At 36.1% G+C, this 21120-nt stretch overlaps 2 protein-coding genes across 3 annotated transcripts; one reads left to right on the top strand and one right to left on the bottom strand.

Moving 5' to 3' along the window:
* The first annotated feature begins 1393 nt into the window (after nt 1-1393).
* On the top strand, nt 1394-2600 carry LOC142984583 (neuropeptide IMFamide). Its single transcript, XM_076132316.1, has 3 exons — nt 1394-1455; nt 1771-1909; nt 2304-2600. The coding sequence occupies exons 2-3, from the start codon at nt 1771-1773 to the stop codon at nt 2393-2395; spliced, it is 231 nt and encodes a 76-aa protein (XP_075988431.1). The 5' UTR covers nt 1394-1455; the 3' UTR covers nt 2396-2600.
* Nucleotides 2601-3121: 521 nt separating this feature from the next.
* On the bottom strand, nt 3122-20564 carry LOC142984572 (aldo-keto reductase AKR2E4-like). Of its 2 annotated transcripts, XM_076132281.1 has the most exons (8): nt 20490-20564; nt 11852-11935; nt 11172-11213; nt 9465-9647; nt 5803-5919; nt 5058-5225; nt 3997-4200; nt 3122-3467 (listed from the first exon to the last, which is right to left on the bottom strand). In XM_076132281.1, exons 1-8 carry the CDS (start codon nt 20496-20498, stop codon nt 3210-3212), a joined length of 1065 nt encoding a protein of 354 aa, XP_075988396.1. In that variant the 5' UTR covers nt 20499-20564; the 3' UTR covers nt 3122-3209. The 2 variants fall into 2 exon arrangements, with proteins under 2 accessions (XP_075988396.1, XP_075988397.1); XM_076132282.1 differs by lacking the exon at nt 11172-11213.
* Nucleotides 20565-21120: the final 556 nt, after the last annotated feature.

Genomic DNA, 21120 nt, shown 5'->3' with positions numbered 1-21120 from the left:
CCGCTAAACCAAATAATAAGTGTTATAAATGTGGGTAAATTATAATCCCATGGGGTAATTATGTGATATTGTTGGCAACACTCATGGGAGCATCTGTGTCTGATAGATTCATTTTGTCTATTAACTAGTTGATTACTCAGGCTTTGTTTGTAATTATAGAAAGAAATTAGCCTATAGTAAGTATACAGATATTATGTAGGTAATTTTTATGTCTGCAGATAAAATATTCTTCAAATAAACAATGTTTTTCACTGTCCTTATAATATAGGTACCTATGTATTATTCTTCTTATCGTTTGCTTAGTGGTCAATCTAGAGTGTCAAAGCTGTTCCAGCCGCTATGTAAAACCACTATGCGTTCACCCATCTATGAAATGATCTCGCCAAGAGTTGCTTCACACAGACCGTTTACCGACCGGTGAGATTTGAAGAGATTTTAAACATTTTGCTTAAGAGGCATATTATTATTTAGTAGAGTAATTTGCTGCGTACATCGTGCACTGAATTGTGCACGCGCAATGAGCATTGCAAAAAATCCATACCTAAAGAGTTATAGAGCTGTAGATCTGGGTTTATCGCCGATCTGTTTGTTTACCTAATTTAATACTACATTATAAATAAGGTCTTTGACACGAAATATCAAAAATCAACTAAATCATTATGTTATTTTTTTTTTTGTTATTTTTAAAAAGACAACTCCCGCACTAAGAATTGCTCTTGTGTCGCGGGAACTTTTACAAACATACAAACAACGGACACAAAGCACAACCAGACCCGAAACAATTATTTGTGGATCGCACAAATAATTGTCCCGTGTGGGAATCGAACCCACGACCTCCCGACGCAGTGGTGTTGGCGTGGTGACCTAAACCACTGCGCCACGGAGGCAGTCAAATTATGTGACATGAAACAGTTAAGTTTGTTGGAAAGACTTGGACAAGGGTGGCAGGTGTAAATGGGCAGTTTATACCGCGTAGTAGACCAAGCTGCCTGCTTAGATAGAATAAAGATTTCTTGCAAAGATCTATCAATCTCTGCACCATATTGTTAAGGCCTCTTAACGGACGATTTTAGCGACGGATAGACGTTGTTCTATAGACTCTATCAGCCTATACTTTGTTGTTCCAACTACATTGGAGTCGGCTTCCAGTCTCACCGGAAGCAGCTGGATACCAGTATTTCACAACTCAGTTTGAAATATAGGTACAAATGAAACAAAATGGCCGACATATGTCCGGCTCCGTTCAATCAAACTATTAATCTTATGCACTAACAAAGTTACAATCCCCGGAGCTCTGTCAATATGCGGTCAGCATCCAATAATCCAATAATTGAGTGGCCGCGTCGCCATCTTGCAATATCCCGGTATAAATGCGCGCGAAAATCTGGCTACAGCATCAGTTGACATTTGTCTTCTACTGTGTTACCACTGAGAAATATACAAAACCTTATCAAGGTACTTGTTTTCTCATACTCTTATAAAAACGCAGTTAGCTTTTAGAACTTTTCGAAGTTATGTGTGTATTAGAAATAATTATCACATGCTCCAACGGTGAAGGAAAAACATCGTGAGGAAATCTTGCATGCCTAAAATTTGTTTAAAAACATTTATTGAAGGCATGCAAAGTCCCCAACCCGCACTTGGCCAGCGTGGTGGACTCAAGGCCTAACCCTTCCCTCATTACGGGAGGAGACCCTTGCCCAGCAGTGGGACATTAATGGGTTAAATTAACTTTTAACTTAAACATTTAATAACCAACTTTTTCCCTAGATGTCCGGAGACATGATGCGTTTCACCATCGGCGTGGTGTGCCTGGTGGCGGTGCTGCTCTCCCTGGCGGAAGTCAGCGAGGCCAACTACAAGAACGCGCCCATGAATGGCATCATGTTCGGCAAGAGAGGACCTACTGGTAAGAAACGTTTAACTATTTTGTCTTATTTATTTTGTTGTGTGATTTTAAGTTCCTTTCCAAAAGACTGCCGTAGAACCCCTTTTTTTAATTTTATCTACAGTCATACTAGTTTTCCTATTTGTGTCTTTGTAAAATTAAAAAGTCTCAGTTCGGGAGTTTTATTTCCAATAAAAAGAGGACTAGGAGAGAATTTTGTTCGATAAAGTTAAAATAATAATAACTACGTGTATATAGAACGCCATTAAAATCGCATAGGAAAACGTTTTTGTTTCAATCTAACTCCCAAGAAATCTGTGTTTCTTAGCATTTCAAATGATGTAGGTATCTATAATTAAAATATTTGTTGCAGAATACATTTTATCAAACTTTCTAATACACTTTTTTCTTTTAGAATACGATTCCCGCGGCAAAACCTTCACTGCTCTCTGCGAGATCGCCACAGAAGCTTGCCAGGCCTGGTTCCCTTCCCAAGAAAACAAGTAGATTTATACTCCCAAGCAAAATGTCACGACAATAGCAAAGCATTTTTGGATTGTGGTAGAATTAATTTATGATTAGAATTTCTAGGGAAACTTTTTCATTAGGCATGGCAACACTACCGCTTTTTGAAATGTAACTTTTGTATCTTCATAATTTTTAAAGGCTGGGAAATTATGATGAAATGTAGAAATAAAATGCTTTAGTCTGATTTTATTGTTTTTATTACACCCCGAGTACCGAAACCGATTGACAAACACACACTTCCTTATTATCACATATCTTTAAAACGATTGAATACGACCTGAATTTGTCTTTGTTAATAAAATATTAATTGCCTAATTTTACATTATTCGAGCTTCTAAAAATGGAAAAATAAACAACAAAAATACTTTTAATCATTTATTTGTTACATACTAGTAATGCCATCTATCGATGGAAATTAGTACTAGCATGTATTTGATAGTGACATCTATCGGCAAAAAGTTAACTTCCTTATCTTAGTTATAGGACACAAAATAAAGAATAGTAGCAAATTATTTATTTGATCGTTGTTTTAGATCCAATTTTACGATTTATGTGTAAGTTACAGTTAGCTTATCTGACAGATTAACATACAGCTAGAGAACTAAGAAATTTGTCAACATTTCACGTGTAAAATAACCGACACTTATTGAAGGGTATTTAAAACGGCAATTAGGAAATTAACCACAAGAATAAAACCACAACACATATCAATAATCATTTAATAACTCAAAAAACAATAAAATAACAATATAATTCTTAAAAACTACAAAAAAATCCATACATTTCATTCAAATCAATCAATATCCAAATTAATTCCGTTTTTCCATACACACAGGGACTGAGGTATCAGCACTTTAGCCCCAGGTACTTTATCAAACGGGTAATTCGCGTAATCTTGCCAAAACACAGGTCTGACCGTACGGTAGCCATTGTCGAAAGCGGCTAAAGTGGCCATATCTGCATTGTCCAGGGTAAAGTCGAAAATTGATGCGTTTTCTAAGACGCGGGACTTTGTGACCGTTTTTGGTATGGAAATTATTCCGCGTTGGTACTGTGGAAAGAAAGAAAGAAATTAAAAAATCTTTATTGATATTGTGCAGTGATAGCCGAGTGGTTTAAATTGGTATCTCCCACGGAAGTGGACGCAGGTTCGAACCCGAGGCAACACACCAATGACTTTTCGAAGTTATGTGTGTATTAGAAGTCATTATCACTTGCTCTAACGGTGTAGGAAAACATCGTGATGCAACCTTGCATGAATGAGAGTTCTTTACCTAGAACAGTTCTTGAAGGTATACAAAGTCCCCAACCCGCACTTGGCCAGCGTGGTGGACTCACTCAAGGCGTAACCCCTCCCTCATTACGGGAGTAGATCGTTGCCTTAGTGGGACAGTAACGCATTAAAATAGTGAAATAACTACCTATTTAGGTTTTTAATTCTGATGAATCGTTGATTTTCAATGTTTTTATTTTTGTTTGTTACTGTCTTAATTTTAGTTTTTTGAAGATACAACTAGGTGGAAAAATCTGTAAGGTTATGCCTTAATAAATAAATTAAGCCTACTTAAACATTTACTTACCAAATATCTCAAAGTAATTTGCGTGACAGTCTTTCCATGTTTCTTCCCTAGGGCCACCATGGTGGGGTTGTTTAACTTAGGCTCGGGGCTGTCCGGTGCGGCCCGGGAAGGGACCATGGTACCGAACGGAGAATACGCCACCACCACTATGTTGTGCGACTGGCAGAGGTCTACTAACTCTTTCTGTCCTAGGTTCAAATTTATCTGGAATGTAAATAAGTTTTGTTATATAATGCATTGCGTCACATAAGAGAGAATGGGTGAAATTTTTCCCCGTTTTTGTAACATTTTTTACTGTTACTCTGCTCCTATTGGTCTAAGCGTGATGATTTATAGCCTATAGTCTTCCTCGATAAATGAAATATTTTTTAAAATCGGACCAGTAGTTCCTGAGATTAGCGCGTTCAAACAAACAAACTCTTCAGCTTTATAATATTAGTATAGATTTTAACATCAGTGGCCCGCAGACTTATGCAGCTGATGGCCTGTTTGATACAGATACTTTATTTTGGAAATTCACATAATTAATTACAATCTAGATAATTTATTTATCCTTTCCTGTATTTTGCGATAACACGCGCTTCACTATACATATATAGATAGAGTTTTGAGAATTTAATTAAACAAACCTCGTTAACACACTAATTATATATGATATTAGCCTTTCTCGATAAATGGGCTACCTAACACTGAAAGATTTTTTTAAAATCGGTCCAGAAAAAATCCCAATAGTATAAATTAGACAAGCACCATTTTCCTGACCCAGGAATCGAACCCGAGACCTTATAAGCCGTAATAATAAAATAAAGTATCCCGTGAATAATATGGTCATTAAATTAGCAAGGTAATAGCTAACACTCGCAGTTTTTTAAGTGAAATAGAAAAGTCTTTAGGGGTAGTTTTAAAATCAATAAATCTTTCTCTAATTTTAGATACCTAAGTTTAGAGAAAGATCTAGCTATATAGAAGGTATCTATCTCTATATCAAATATCATCAATATCAGCAGTTTATGCGTAAGAGACAAACAGATGTACTTATAACATTAGTTCGAACATCTCACCTCAACCTGATTACAAGCGGGCGGAACTTTACAATTGGCCAGCAGTCTTTTTATTTGCTCCACATTAAAATTGGACACTCCGATAGATTTAGCCAGCCCCTTCTGTAGAACGTTCTCGAAGCCACGCCACGTTTCCAAGTAGTCTATCTTCTCGTCTACACCGTCTTGCTGTTATATAAACAAACAATTAATATAATTATTCACTTTATATATATATATTGTTTAATTTGAAAGTACCGTGGTTAAGGGTTTGTCAGTTATAAGTTAGTTCTAGTGTACGCTGATAGATGGCGTTGTTTCTTGAGTACTCGCGAATCTTTATATAAAGGTCTTGATAGTTTTCTAGTGAACATCGACAGATGGCACTATTGTATAAAAGAGTAGTTTTTACATTACGAAAAAAAATGCTTTTTTAGTATTGTTTGTGAGTAATCAAATATCAAACCTTTTCAAACCATCCGAAAGTCTTTGACATGGCTTAACGATTACTATATTATTTGGCAACCACCGGAAATAATTTTTAACGTGTGTTCTGAAATACCACTTAGATATCCCATCCATTTATGGAATGGCCGCGCTGTTACTTAACCCACCTGATCGTTTACCGACTGAGCGCAAAACTACTCATCACAATAATATTTGTAATATTATAGTGTAATTTTTGCAATAGTGACGACATTAACCACTAAACTCTCTAAACTATCTCTCACTGTAGTTAGGTTATTGAAACCAGCTGTACACTTACAGTGATAGACATGGGCCAGTGCATGAGCACGAGGTCGAAGTAGTCCAAGCCCATGCGTCTGAGAGACCCTCGCACGGAGACCTCCACGTCGGCCTCGCGGTGGAAGTGGTGCCATACCTGGGAACATGGATAGTGATTAGTTTAGAAAGGACAATCTCTAAGAAAATCTTAACAGAAAAGACTTTTTGGCCCGACCCAGGATTCAAACCCGAGACCTCTTGCACAGCAGTCGCATCACAGGAGTAGTAAAGTGGAGTGCTAATAGGGGGTTTTGGAAAAAGGTTTTTTGATTTATGAAAGGCTAAAAACATTGATTCAAGTTAGTTGATATTTTTTTGATATGCTTAGAAAGATCGAAAAATTATTTCTGGGCATGAAAGGAGATAGCAGAGTCAGATTCAAATTCAAATTCAAATTCAAAATTATTTATTGCAACAAACATGGTTCAGAGTTCTTATTTATAATACAGTTTCACATATTTGGCCGTCACACGGCATGCAATATTTAATAACATTTTACATGTATTATATACCTAATTCTATTTGACATAATAATTATGGACATCATATCTTATTATATATATTATATTAAAATTAAAATAACAAACAGTAAATTAGGAAAACAAAATTAAACAAAATTATAATCTTAAAACTATTTAGATAAATATTCTGCTATACTATAGTAACATTTAGTAGTTAAATATTCTCTTAATTTATTCTTAAAAATTTTTATTACACTAATATCTTTGAGATCTTTTGGTAAATTATTATAAATATGAGGTGCCATGCAGAACACACTTTTATGCATTAGGGCTGTCCGCGATGGTCTTATACACAATCGTTCATTGTCACGGCGGCTGCGATCACTGACGTCTGATAATTTCATAAATAAATGTGGATTGGTCTTGACAAACATAGCAACTTCAAATATGTAAAGTGATGGCAAGGTTAATATTTTATATTTTTGAAAATATGGTCTGCATGAATCCGTCGATTTTAATCCAAAAGTAGCCCTTATGCATCTTTTTTGAGATCTGAATATTATCTCTCTGTGGGTTGAGTTTCCCCAGAAGAGTATTCCATACCTAAGAATGGAACCGACAATGCCATGATACGCCGTTAGTCTTGCATCTATATCTAACACCGGACACGTTTTATGTAACATATAAGCAGATTTACTTAGTCGCTTACTTAGTTCCTCTAAATGTGGCTTCCAATCTAGTCTTTTATCAATTGTTAAGCCTAAAAATTTGCTAGTATCAACCTGTTCTATTATTTTATTATTGTGTTGAATATTAAGATCACCACATGTATTTATACGCTGATTGAAAAAAGTTAATTTAGTTTTATCTATGTTTATTCTTAAATTATTATTATTTAACCAATTTATTATGGACCTAATTGTAGTATTTATTTCTTGTTGATAATCTTGCCTATTTTTACATTTTATAATGACGGTGCTGTCATCGGCAAATAGTGTCATAGGGTTGTCGGTTACTTCTGGTAAATCATTAATATATAATATGAATAAAAGTGGTCCTAGGACACTGCCCTGAGGCACGCCATACAGTGTCGTTCTAGTTTCCGATTTATAATATTCTTCTTTTTTTGTTTTTATATTTATTCTACTTATTTCTACATACTGTTTGCGGTTTCTTAAATATGATTCGATTAATTGCAAAACGTTACCCCGGATACCATAGGCGTTAAGCTTAGCAATTAAGATATCATGATCCACATAATCGAAAGCCTGCGTCATATCGCAGTATAACGCACATACTGGCACTCTATTATCTACACTTGTTATAACGTCATTTAGAAAATCATATATTGCCATATTAATTGTTTTATTTTTTCGAAAGCCCTTTTGGTCTTTAGTTAATATATTAAATTTTTCTACGTAGCTATAGATTTGATCATTAATGTACTTTTCGAATATCTTTGAGAATATTGGGATGAGTGCAATAGGTCTATATGACTGCAAAAGTTCTTTATCATTTTTTTTATGAAGTGGTTTAACAATGGCAGTTTTCAGATTCTCCGGATAGATACCTTCAGAAATACATAAGTTTAATATATAGCTAAGGTGTTCACTTATATTATCACAGACATATTTAATTACTTTGGTAGAGACACCATCATGACCTACACTATTGGTATTCTTTAGCGATTTAATTATTTTTTCTATGTCATGGTTAGTACTTGGATGCATAAAGAACGAGTTTACGTAACTGGGAATATTTACTGTGATATTTTTACCCCGATCAGGAATAGGTGTTATTTTGTCTATGAAGAAGTCATTGAATGCCTTTGTTATTTCATATGGACTATTAACTATTTCATTATTTAGCTGAATTTGTGGGATAGTGCTCTTAGGCACGTTCGGTTTAGAATTATTAATGATATCCCATGTAGCTTTTGCTTTATTAGTAGATGTTTTAATTTTATTGTTATTTTGTGCATATTGCGTTAATCTAATGATTTTTTTGTACGTCCTAGAATAATTTTTAAACCTATTTCTATTTAAATCAGTAGGTTTAAGACGGTATTGCCAGAGTAGCGTTCTTTTCTTTTTGCTACACACTCTTATTCCCCGCGAAACCCATGATGGCTTCCTGTTTGTTTTTATTAATATCTTTTTCAAAGGGAAACACAAATTATAGAACAGCAAGAACGTCTCCATGAATATTTCAAAAGCTTTGTTTGGGTCATTAGTGTTGTATATTTCAGAAAAAGATATGCTATTTAGACATTCATTAAACTTATCCATATTATTTCCACTATAATCGCGTCGTTTGACATACCACTGATTAACTAAACACACTTTTTTTACTGGACATTTCAATACCTGTGAAGTATGATCTGAGAGAGCATAATCTATAACTTCTGCTTGGCAGGTTTTACCTAAATTGTGTACAAAAACATCAATACAAGTGCCACTTTTTAATCTAGTCGGCTGATTAATTTGAAGTTTGAGATTAAAATTAAGTAGAAGACATTCTAATTCTAAAGATGTGTTATTACGTTTTAAAGTATCAATGTTAAGATCTCCACACAAGACTATTTTATTATTTTTAATTCTTAATACATATTCTAGCATATTTTCTAATTGGACAAAAAATGCGTTCAGGTTACTCAGGTTCGGAACTCTATAAATACATATTATAGTTATACCACATTGTATCAATTCAATAGCACAACATTCAAATATATTGGTAATTGCGAATCTGTAAATGTCTGTAATTTCTTTCCACTGGTGGCCCTTTTTTACTAGTATACAGGAACCACCTCTCAGAATATCCATTATAAAAACTTTTTTCCTGAATTTTAGAATATTACTTTCATCTCTTCATTTTGTATAGAGATATATGAATTTTGGTTAACAGGCTTCTAGTTTTTTTAGGGTTCATTTTTCTATCGCCAATTAGATTAGGGATAATGTAAAGATTTCGACAGGTTACAAAATTATTTCTCTGAAAGTTTTCTGGCTATGAAAAATAAGCATCTATTCTTCCTAAAGTATTTTTTATTAACCCATTTCGTTCCCGCTCCAGGGCAAGGGTCTCCTCCCATACAACAGTTCCTGAAGCATAGCTGAAAAAAATGTGTTAAAAGAGGAATACTCCAAAAATCACTCCCAGTCATCTAGCAACCTCCACTCACCTTAGTGGTAACAAAGACCTCTTCCCTCTTAACCACTCCCTCTTTTATCTTCCTGTTAACAACTTGTCCGACCTCCGGCTCCACTCGGTACAAGTGGGCTGTGTCCACGTGTCTGTAGCCAACGTCAATGGCGTACGATAGAGCCTCCATCATCTTAGGCAGGTCTTCCACTGAAAACTCCATCTGGAGGACGGAAAAAAGATTTTTCGTTAAAGAATAGAAATGGTAGCAGCTCCTTAGATCATAAAAGTTTTATACCTAATAGAAAAATTGTTAAAACTAATTGGCGATTAAAAAGAGTGGCCTGGAGTTTCTTGCCAGCTCTTCTCATTGGCCCTACCTTCCGAACTGGCAGTAAATTCACTCTCTGTATTATTGACTATCATAAGTGTCAGCATTTGACCTATATGAATAAATGATTTGATTTTGATTACTCTAAAACAGTGGTTTCCAACCAGTGGTCCGCGGAAGTCAAAATGTGGGCCGCAAATGATTTTAAAACTTAAAATTTTGAGGATGCTTTTTACACTTTATTTTTAAGATACTTACATAGTGGTCCCTGCCAACAACAATAATATAAAAGTGGTCCCGGACTAAGAAAAGGTTGGGAACCCCTGCTCTAAAAAGACAGTCAGAAAGACTGCTACAAATAATGCTGCTTTTTGCAGGTTAAATAATACTTTAAAAATACAACATAAAAATTGTGAAGTCAGGATCTAATACTTTTTTCTTGAGGTGGTCTCGTTCATTAAAAAATATATGAAGTTATGAAAGGCTTATAAAGTGTTTTGTTTCTTTCACTCCTTAGCGAAATGAAAAAGAGAAAACATATTAGATTAGAGGATTAGACTTCTATGTGGTATACAACTTGAAACTTTAGCAGTAACGATTCTATGGTTTATGTCGTTTTAGTTTTAAGGGGATTTCCAAAAAACAATCAAGATTTATCTGAAGTACTATACGTAGAAGTGATAAAATTACATGCTTTAAAGACTGGAGCCCTACTTGATCTTATTTACATCCTTACTAATATTATAAATGCGAAAGTAACTCTGTCTGTCTGTCTGTTACTCAATCACGCCTTAACTACTGAACCAATTTGCACGAAATTTGGTATGGAGATATTTTGATACTCGAGAAAGGACATAGGCTACTTTTTACCCCGGGAAAATGACGCATAATGGGAATATTCAGGTGGCGGACGAAGTCGCGGGTAAAAGCTAGTACTTTATAAAGCAGGCCGAGCAAAACTTGTATAAAAGAATATACCTCTCTTACTAATAAACGTGTTGTAAGCTGTGATTAGTTATACAGTGTGTTGTCACTTACAATCAATGTTGAAACTGTATATGAGTGAAGACAACACAGAGCAAAACTTGTATAAAAGAATATACCTCTCTTACTAATAAACGTGTTGTAAGCTGTGATTAGTTATACAGTGTGTTGTCACTTACAATCAATGTTGAAACTGTATATGAGTGAAGACAACACACTGTATCACTAATCACAGCTTACAACACGTTTATTAGTAAGACAATTTACATGTAAATACAGGTATATAATAAGCGTCAATTAGCATTTTCAAAACATGCTTGCTTGCATTCTCATTCCTCGGTATTTCATGCTTATATAAGCTTTATTATAATTATATAGCAGTTTAGTTCGTGCTATTCATTCAATGGATTCAGGATGCCTTTACAGGCTTACCTTCTCAAAGTATCCATCTTTTCCGTCGCCACCCTCACTTGCCTAATAAGACAATGTTTATTTATTATAGTGTATTAAATACCTGTTTTAATATTAGTATTTATTTACTCTAACTGTGAAGAAAAACAATGATGTAGTGATGATAGCTTGCATGCCTAAATTTTGTTTAATACATTCCTTGAGGGCTAAGTCCCCAACCCGCACTTGCCCAGCGTGGTGGACTCAAAGGCTCCCCCTCATTACAGGAGGAGACCCTTGCTCAGCAGTAAAAAATAACAATATATTTGTATTGGTAGCCAAAGTTCGACAGCAGCTAATCTTTAAAACTTAATTTTATAACAGTTTGTTAAAAAAATATTCCAAACCTTCTCTTGGCCAGCGTGGTGGACTTAAGACCTATCTCCTCCCTCATTACAGGAGAACTCTTGCCTAGCAGTGCGATAATTTTAATAGTCAGTACTTTTTTATGATTATATTTACTTAGGTACTAAGATTTCGAAATGTATCGCTAAATATAACTTAGCTAACATTTAGAATAGGAAATCGCACAACACACACAAAGCATAAAAAAATAAATAGGAACTGGACAAAAAACGTGGACAAAATTACCAGAAAATGGAAACAGTGGGCAATATGTATGGGCAAAAATTACAACTTGTTTATTTTTATTGCAGACTTACTTTGGAGTCCAGTCCCAGCCACGTGCCATATCCCAACGCTGGGATCTCCCGGCCATTGTTGAGCTTGAACGTGGGAATGTTTACCTGAAATACGAAAAAAATTAAAATATATTTATTAAATACAATCTAATACTTATACAAAATTCTCGCGTCACAGTTTTCGTTGCCATACTCCTCTGAAACGGCTTGACCGATTCTAATGAAACTTTGTGAGCATATTGACTAGGTCTGAGAATCGGCCAACATCTTTTTTTCATACACCTAAGTGACACAATTTTTTTATATGGCAAAGCAACGTTTGCCGGGTCAGCTAGTATTCATATATTTATTTGCTAATTAAGTCGTTCGCGCGCGGCGTTGTTCGCACGAGTCGAGTGTGTCTCATCCTAACAAGATGACGTCGAGCAAAGTAAAGTGTACTAATTGCAATATAGTTATTTGTGAAGTTCTTGCATTTATACAGAACAAAGTGGATGTAATGGACGAAGAGAGTTTAGTGAAATTATGCACGTCTTCTTTTTCGTCAGAAGATATCGAGAGCGCGAAAGCGTTGCTTTTTGAATCTCTAACGACTAAGAAACGAAAAATAATAAGGAAAGGCGATGGGCGATCCCAGCGAAACCTTTATGATGTCATCACTGTCTTAAAAGAAGCTGATCCTGATGAAACGCCGATATTTGTTGCCAGAGAACTACAAAAACTTCCACCAGTAACGTTCGATCATATCGACGCCACTCGGTTTCTAAGAGACATTTTAGTCATTCAAAATGATTTAAAAATGCTTAAGGAGTCGTATGTCTCAATAGAACAACTCAATGAAGTAAAAAAGGATATAATTACTATGAAACAACCATTATTTCATAATAATTACGAACATACCTACCTGAATAAGAAAATAAGTGGAAGTGGTCAGGCAAATAATATTCTCGTTGAAAATGCAATATCTGACCTACCGCACAATGAAAATAATAATAAGACGCATAACAGCACGGCGGAGTTCGCGTCATTCGATGATGCTATTGAGTCTACCTTGTCGCACTCGCTTGTTAGAGGTCAACCTGTCTCGCTCGCACAGGTGGTCGAAGCAAACATCTTTCAACGCGTGGAGGCCGCGAGTCCTATAACTGTGGTTTCGAACAGCGAAACCCTAACTGCACAGAACTCAAACTCAAACAATGGCCTCAGCGCGGACGCAGGCACGTGTATCGATCAGATGGTCGCATCGACGCCGGCGCCGATTAAGAAGAAAACATTAGCGAATGTTGTTGGTTCCGAAGAAAAGTGGAGAGAGGAGAAACGGAGCGAAGAGTGGACTCTTGTACAGCGTAAAAGATACAGTAATAAATTTAATTATGTCGAAGGGAAGGCACTTACAACAGGCTGTGGAAAATTTAAAGCTGCGGATATCAACATACCACTATTTCTTAATAATGTAGACACAAATACAACAGAGAGTGACATATTGGAATATATAATGCATAAAACACAAGTCAGGGTCACTTTACAAAAAATTAACACCAAAACACCTAGGAAATATAATGCATATAAGATCAGTGTGCCAAAGCATAAGTTGTCCTTGTTCTTACAAGAGAGTTTATGGCCAGAGGGCGTATCTATTAGGAAATTTATAGAATATAGAAACAAACCAAATAGTCATGGCGATCGGGAATCGAAACCAACCAAATAAAACAAGCTTTATAAGCTACAACTGTAGGTCAGTAATGCGATCTATTGACTGTGTTAAATTATTATGTCAAACAGCGGACTTGATAGCATTACAGGAGACATGGCTCATGCCACACGATATTCCTTTGCTTGGAGGAATAGATCGGGACTTTGCCTATACTGGTAAATCAGCTGTAGATACGTCAGCGGGGATCCTACGAGGGCGGCCGTACGGCGGAGTCGCTATTCTATGGAGGAAAAGTGTTTTTAAGTGTGTGTCGGTTGTCGAGTGCAAAAGTGTACGGCTAGCTGCTATTAAGATAGCGTTAGAAAATAGACATTTTCTAGTTTTTTCGGTGTATATGCCCACAGAGGCAAGTGAGAACTTGACGGAATTTACGGACTGTTTAAGTGAGATGAGTGCCATAATAGATAGTAATAATGTAGATTCTGCCTATATGCTAGGGGACTTTAATGCACACCCGACGGCGTTATTTGGTAAGGAATTAAAATTATTTTGTTGTGAACAAAACTGGATGTGTGCGGATATTGACATTTTAGGTAGTAGTTCTGATGCATACTCATACATTAGTGATGTACATGGCTCTAGGTCATGGTTAGACCACATACTGGTAACGGAAGCAGCAAATTTGTCTGTTATTGACGTTAGAATTAAATATAACATCTCATGGTCGGACCATTTTCCTATGGAGTTAATATGTGATATGAATACGCTAAGACCAAAAATTAAACCTGCAAATATTATATTAAATAGAGTTATATGGGGCGAGAGAAATCAATCGCAAATAGATAAATATAGTGAAATATGTACAAAAAAGCTTCGCGATATTGATTTTCCGCCAGAATTTAGAATATGTGCCGATACTACATGTAATAATTTAAGTCATAGATATGTAATAGATAGATTATATAAGAATATTGTAAATATCTTATCAGAAGCCGCCTATAGTACTCATATAAGTAATATTAGTAATAAGATTTGTAATAATAAGTTTAGTAACAATAAGGATAGTATTAAGCGTAGGGAGAATAGATATGTTACGGGATGGAATAGGTATGTTAGAGAGGCTCATGGGGAGGCTCGGTTATATTTCCACCAATGGTGTGCATATGGCAAACCAATAAATGGACCTATCTATGAGAAAATGCGTGATACACGGGCACGTTTTAAAGCGAAGCTGAAATGGTGCCAAAATAATCAAACACAAATAAAAATGGACATTTTAGCGACGCAGCACAATGCCAAAAATTTTGGTAGATTTTGGAAGGAGACAAATAAATTAAGTCCTAAGCCGAGCATCCCGATGAGCATTGAAGGAATTAGTGATCCAGCCCTTATCGCAAGCTTGTTTAAAGATCATTTCCAGGTATCAACTTCACAAGTGCCTGCGCGCACTGACACCATAGGTGAAAGTCGACCTGGTGAAAAATATATTATGATAGCGGCGAAAGAAGTAAAAAGAGCGCTAAGGGATATGAAGCGAGGGAAATCTCCTGGGCATGACTCACTCAGTGTTGAGCACTTGGTCCACGCAGGCGTCCATCTACCTAGGGTTCTCGGTTTATTATTTACTTTCTGTGTGAGTCATTCTTACTTGCCAGGAGAGTTGACTAAGACGCTAGTTGTCCCGATAGTAAAGAACAAGACAGGCGATGCTTCTAGTCTTAATAATTATAGACCTATATCTCTGGCTACGATCATAGCGAAGGTGCTGGACAGTGTGCTTGACAAACAGTTAGATAAACACATACAAGTGAATGACGCTCAGTTTGGCTTTCGGGCTGGACTCTCCACTGAATCAGCTATACTAACTCTCAAGCACACTGTACAGTACTACACTAGTAGAAAAACGCCAGTGTATGCTTGCTTTTTAGACCTATCGAAAGCTTTCGATTTGGTCAGATATGAGAAATTGTGGCAAAAGTTGTCGGAGAGGACAGACCTCTCTAAAGAACTCATATCGCTAATAGGATATTGGTACAGCAGCCAAAAGAACTATGTTAAGTGGTCAGGCTCGCTGTCCCAAGCATATGGGTTGGAGTGTGGAGTTAGGCAGGGAGGGCTGACATCTCCGAAACTTTTTAACTTATATATTAACGATCTGATTGATGAGCTCAATAGCACTGGTATCGGCTGTTCAATAGATGGCATGATTATTAACAACATAAGCTACGCTGATGACATGGTGTTATTGAGCCCATCAATCAATGCCCTTAGGCGTCTGGTAGATATCTGTGAGCGGTATGCGGAGACTCATGGGCTAAGGTATAATACCAGCAAAAGTGAAGTGATTGTCTTCAAAGCAGGATCTAAAACCTATGAAACAATACCTGAGGTTAAGCTGAATGGCAATGCACTCCAAAAAGTAAAAAGGGTTAAGTACCTTGGCCACTGGGTCACCGATGAGCTCACGGATAACGCAGACATTGACAGGGAACGCAGGGCATTGTCAGTCAGAGCAAATATGCTGGCTCGTAGGTTTGCACGCTGTACTAATGAAGTAAAAGTAACACTGTTTAGAGCCTTCTGCCAGTCCTTCTACACGTGCAGCCTATGGGTTAAGTATACTCAAATGACTTATAATGCCCTGCGGGTCCAATACAATAATAGTTTCAGAGCGCTGATGGGACTGCCGCGATTCTGTAGTGCGTCGGGGATGTTCGCTGACGCGGGGGTTGACGGCTTCGCAGCTATAATGCGTAAGAGAGCAGCATCCTTGATGCGCAGAGTGCGCGACAGTTCCAACAGCTATCTGCAACTTATTGCCAGAAGAATGGAGGCAGATTGTCCATTCATGAGGGTATGGATGCAACGGCATGTGTTGCGTTCATAACGATAAACATGTGTATGTATTAATAATGTGTATGTAAAATATGGACTTTGTCTGAAATAAATGATTATTATTATTATTATTATTATTAATCATGTATTTTTGGAGCTTGCACTGTCTAGTTTGGAATGAAATGACCATGTGTGAGTGGTTGATATTTATTTATTTACTAGGACTGAAGCAAGTACGAGAGCAGTAAAAGCCGAGTGATCTATGCTAGCTCCTTTCACACAAGTGGTCGTGGGTTTGAACTCAAATCCACACAATGACTTTTCGAAATAATATGTGTATCTCCCTCCTTCATTCGGGAGGAGACCCTTGCCCAGCAGTGGGACAGTAATGGGCTAAATATATATTTTTACCAGCTACAGTAGAGCTCGAATTTGTATGAAACAACTTTAGGTATATAAATATGCTTTTTTCAAAAACTTCTGACAAAGAATGGTGTGTTATACCAGAACAAGATAAGTAAATGCAATGTAATACACATTTACTGAAATTATAAACATATAAGATAAACTACGACCTTTCTACGATAATAAAGTAACTGAAAAACATTACATAATTGTTTTATTTATATACATACATAATATCACGCCCGTTATACCTGAAGGTGTAGACAGAGGATACAATAGGGTACACCCACGTTTCGTCATTAACAATGTAGGTCTCATTTATCATACAATTAGCGAGCCTATTGCCATTTATCGGGTAAGTTACCAAACTCTGAGTAGCCTTCAAGAACTTATAGTACTCTGCTCGACACGGGAATCGAACTCGAAACCTTATGATCAACAGTCGGATACACTATCGACTGCGCCACAGAGGAAGTCTGGTTTAAAAAGCTTACTTAAAGTTAAGTCTGTACCAGTGGTCTGAGTGTTAAACGGCTGATTACAAGGTCTCGGATTCGATCCTAAAAATAATTGCTTCATAAAAGAATCGAACTCACTACACGTGTCATCATTTAACTGTTAAGTATTAAGACTGCATTAATGAATGTTGCTATCAAAAAGTAATTAGTGTGTTAATGAGGTCTGTTTAATTAAATTCTCAAAACTCTATCTATACTTTTCTTAATTATGCAGGTATAGTGAAGCGCGTGTTATCGCTAAATACAGGAAAGGATAAACAAATTATCTAGATTGTAATTAATTCTGTGAATTTCCAAAATGAAGTATCTGTATCAAACAGGCCACCGTCAGCTGTATAAGTCTGCGGGTCACTGATGTTCAAAATACTGAATTTTCTCTAAATTCTTCAGCTTAGATTATTGTTTTAGATATATCTTTATAAAAACCTCTATTTTTTTAAGACAACTCCCGCACTAAGAATTGCTCTTGTGTCGCGGGGACTTTTACAAACATACAAACAACGGACACAAAGTACAACCAGACCCGAAACAATTCATTGTGGATCGTACAAATAATTTCTCCCTGTGAAAATCGAACCCACGACACGACGCAATGGTATTGGCATGGCGACTTAAGGCGCCAGAATCGTAAAATATTGTAAGTGGTGAAATACATTGTTATTTCATTACTCAACAAACGGAAAAATAACTGCTGTTACTATAAAAAGTGTTTTTATTGTGGTGTACCTGAGTAGCAATATTATTATTATAAGTTACTAAGTTATGAAACTAGGATAACATATTATTATTTTGACTAACTGTAAAATCATGAAAATTAAGCAATGCGACGTCTGTAATGGTGGTCACTTGTAATGCGCTCTACGCGCGGGTTGTGGGTTCGATTTCCGGTGTCAAATAATTTTGTGATTCACAAATAGCTTCTGGTTACGTAGTGTCTTTTGTTTATATGTTTTTGAAAGTCTCAAAAAAATATTAGTTTAATTTTTTTTATGTTTAATTTTATGAAATTTATAGTGCGGGAGTTGTGTTTAAACGAATAAAAAAACAATGAGTACTTAGGACATGCATATTTTTCTTATTTGTGCATGCAATGCATGTTTAAATGAACAGATTTAACCAGAGAATTGTCTTTAACCTTGACAACAAAATGGACGTGCATGTAATAATAAAACTGATAATATAATGTAAACATTCGTATCTCTACATCGCGCATCGGTAAATACACAATAGCTTTGAAATATAGTCATTAGATACATATATACGGGCTTAATAGCGTTACACATATTATTATCGTCTACTAGCTGACCCGCGCAACTTCGCTTGCGTCCAATCAGAGAGAATGGGTGAAATTTTTCCCCGTTTTTGTAACATTAATTACTGATACTCTGCTCCTTTTGGTCGTAGCGTGATGTTATATAGCCTATGTCCTTTTCCGGGTATCAAAATATCTCCATACTAAATTTCATACAAATTGGTTTAGTAGTTTAGGCGTGATTGAGTAACAGACAGACAGACAGAGTTACTTTCGCATTTATAATATTAGTATGGATCGTCTATATGTCGGTTCATTATATCCCATTTTCGTTACAAATAAAATTGTGTTTTTATCCGTTTTCTATGTTTATGAAACTACCTTTTTTTTTTCGTCAGGAAAATGCATTACTGCATGTCCCGCTCCAGGAAGGAAGCGGGGGTCTGTCGGGCTCTCCCGCCGGCTAGGCGTTCCGGTTTTAAATTTGGGCATACCGACTAAAAACGTGACGGTGTTCCTTCAACAGTCACCATAAAGTGGCCAGGACGCGGTACCTCCAGTTGGATACTCCGCGTCCCTTTATGAAACTACCTGACCCGCGCAACTTCGCTTGCGTCATATAACAGAGAATGGGTCATAAATTTCCCCGTCTTTCTAACATTTTTCGATGCTGCTCCGCTCCTAATGACCGTAGCAGTAAATACATAATTTGTGAAAATTTCAGCCTTCTAGCTATCACGGTTTATGAGATACAGCCTGGAGACAGACAGACAGCGGAGGCTTAGTAATAGGGTAGACCATTTATGGAGCAATGCTATATGTACCTATATCATCACGCTACGACTAATAAGAGCAGAGTACCAGTAAAAAATGTTACAAAAACGGGGAAAATTATGACCCATTCTCTCTCATGTGACGCAAGCGAAGTTGCGCGGGTCAGCTAGTACGTAGATAAGTGAAAAGGAAAAATATTTGTCTATTTTATCATTTCACTTCCTTCTCATAAAGATAAGTGAAAAGGAAACACACCTGCGGCTCAGATTGACCGATAAATCAGAATTTCGTGATATGATCATTGCTCACTGCATTGCTGATCACAGATTAAATAGGAAAATTAATGTTATCATGATGTATTTATGATTATAATCGAAGCTTATGGTCAGTTTCACAGTAATTCATAATAATTATGTGTTAGATAACTTATCTGCTAAATAAACTGACAGCTTTGTGAATACAACTGTCTAACCCCCGGTTTCTGAGGTACATTTAGCGGTAGTTTATCTATTCAATAGCGTTTGAATTCATATAAAAAAACGCTATTGAATAGATAAACTACCGCTAAATGTACCTACTCAGAAACCGGGGGTTAGACAGTTGTATTCACACAACTAGGGTAAATAGGGTAGTTGACTACCAGTCAAATTAGCTACTCTTTATGAAATGTCAGAAACACAATTTAGTATAGAAATACGACGTAGTGACGTCTTTACATATGTCATATTTTCGTTGGTATAAAATGCATAATAAAATGTTTCAGTCTGTAAAAATTACAAATTCAACATCATTTACGAAAAAAAAATACGGAATAAAAATAGCCTAAGCATGTAAGAACCTTTTACGTGTAGGTACAAGTTTAATATTTTTTTCGTTAACGTCAACTAATCAAAACCATTCAGACATCTTATAGATATTAAAACTACTGACTTCTTGATGAAAACGAACCTTATTATTCGCGAACGAATAAATTAAAGTCAATAAAGCCGCCTTATTCGAGAACTAAACCGCATTTGAATCAATTTATACATCGCGAAGTACAAAGTATACACTGATGAACAAATTAACGAAAAATAACTCAAAAACATACATAACACAAGTTAAAAATCCTTCAATTCCTTCCTACTAGCATCAATACACACTATTTTATCAACAACAAAACTCTAAAACGACTATTTAAACAAGAAATAAGTTAAAAATACTCGTATTTTTTGCACTTACCTTCGCCATTTGCACGTAGTCCCGCTTCGTATGGAACACAAATACTGACAGCCGGTTGCGCGCCGGTAGCGGGCCACAGATTATAAACAAACGGTCACAGAATAATAATCTACAATCTTTAGATTGTGCCTACTTAATTCATTTCTATTTTAATCCATTTTTTCCTGGACAGTAGAAACGACAGTCAAGATTCCGTGGCGCAGCGGGTATGATTGCGGATACTGTTTAAGTCTAATAATAAGCCCGGTTTAAGTCTTATTAGGTAAAGAACCTCGAATAATTTCAATAATAATTATAATATATAATTTGACTTATACGTTTCATGGACTTCTCCGATGAAAAGACTATGCAAGCAACTTCTGATAAGTAAGTTCAGCTATAAGTTAGTTACTTGCCATGTGCAAACCTGTGAAGAAAATATTAAAATCATACTCACGTCAATGGTATCTATCGAATATTATTATATTATTAATTAATATTAATGGACAACTCACACACGGTTATTTGATTCCAAACTAAGCAGAGCTTGTACTATGGTAACCAAATAACTGATAAACATACTTATATACTTCTAAATACATACTTATATAGATACATTAACATCCAGGCTCAGAACAAATACTTGTGCTCA

The sequence above is a fragment of the Anticarsia gemmatalis genome, chromosome 27 (genome assembly GCF_050436995.1).
Source record: "Anticarsia gemmatalis isolate Benzon Research Colony breed Stoneville strain chromosome 27, ilAntGemm2 primary, whole genome shotgun sequence".
In the NCBI taxonomy this organism is placed as follows: Eukaryota; Metazoa; Arthropoda; class Insecta; order Lepidoptera; family Erebidae; genus Anticarsia; species Anticarsia gemmatalis.
Note: the sequence above shows the minus strand (reverse complement) of the source record. Positions and strands in the feature narration are given on the sequence as shown.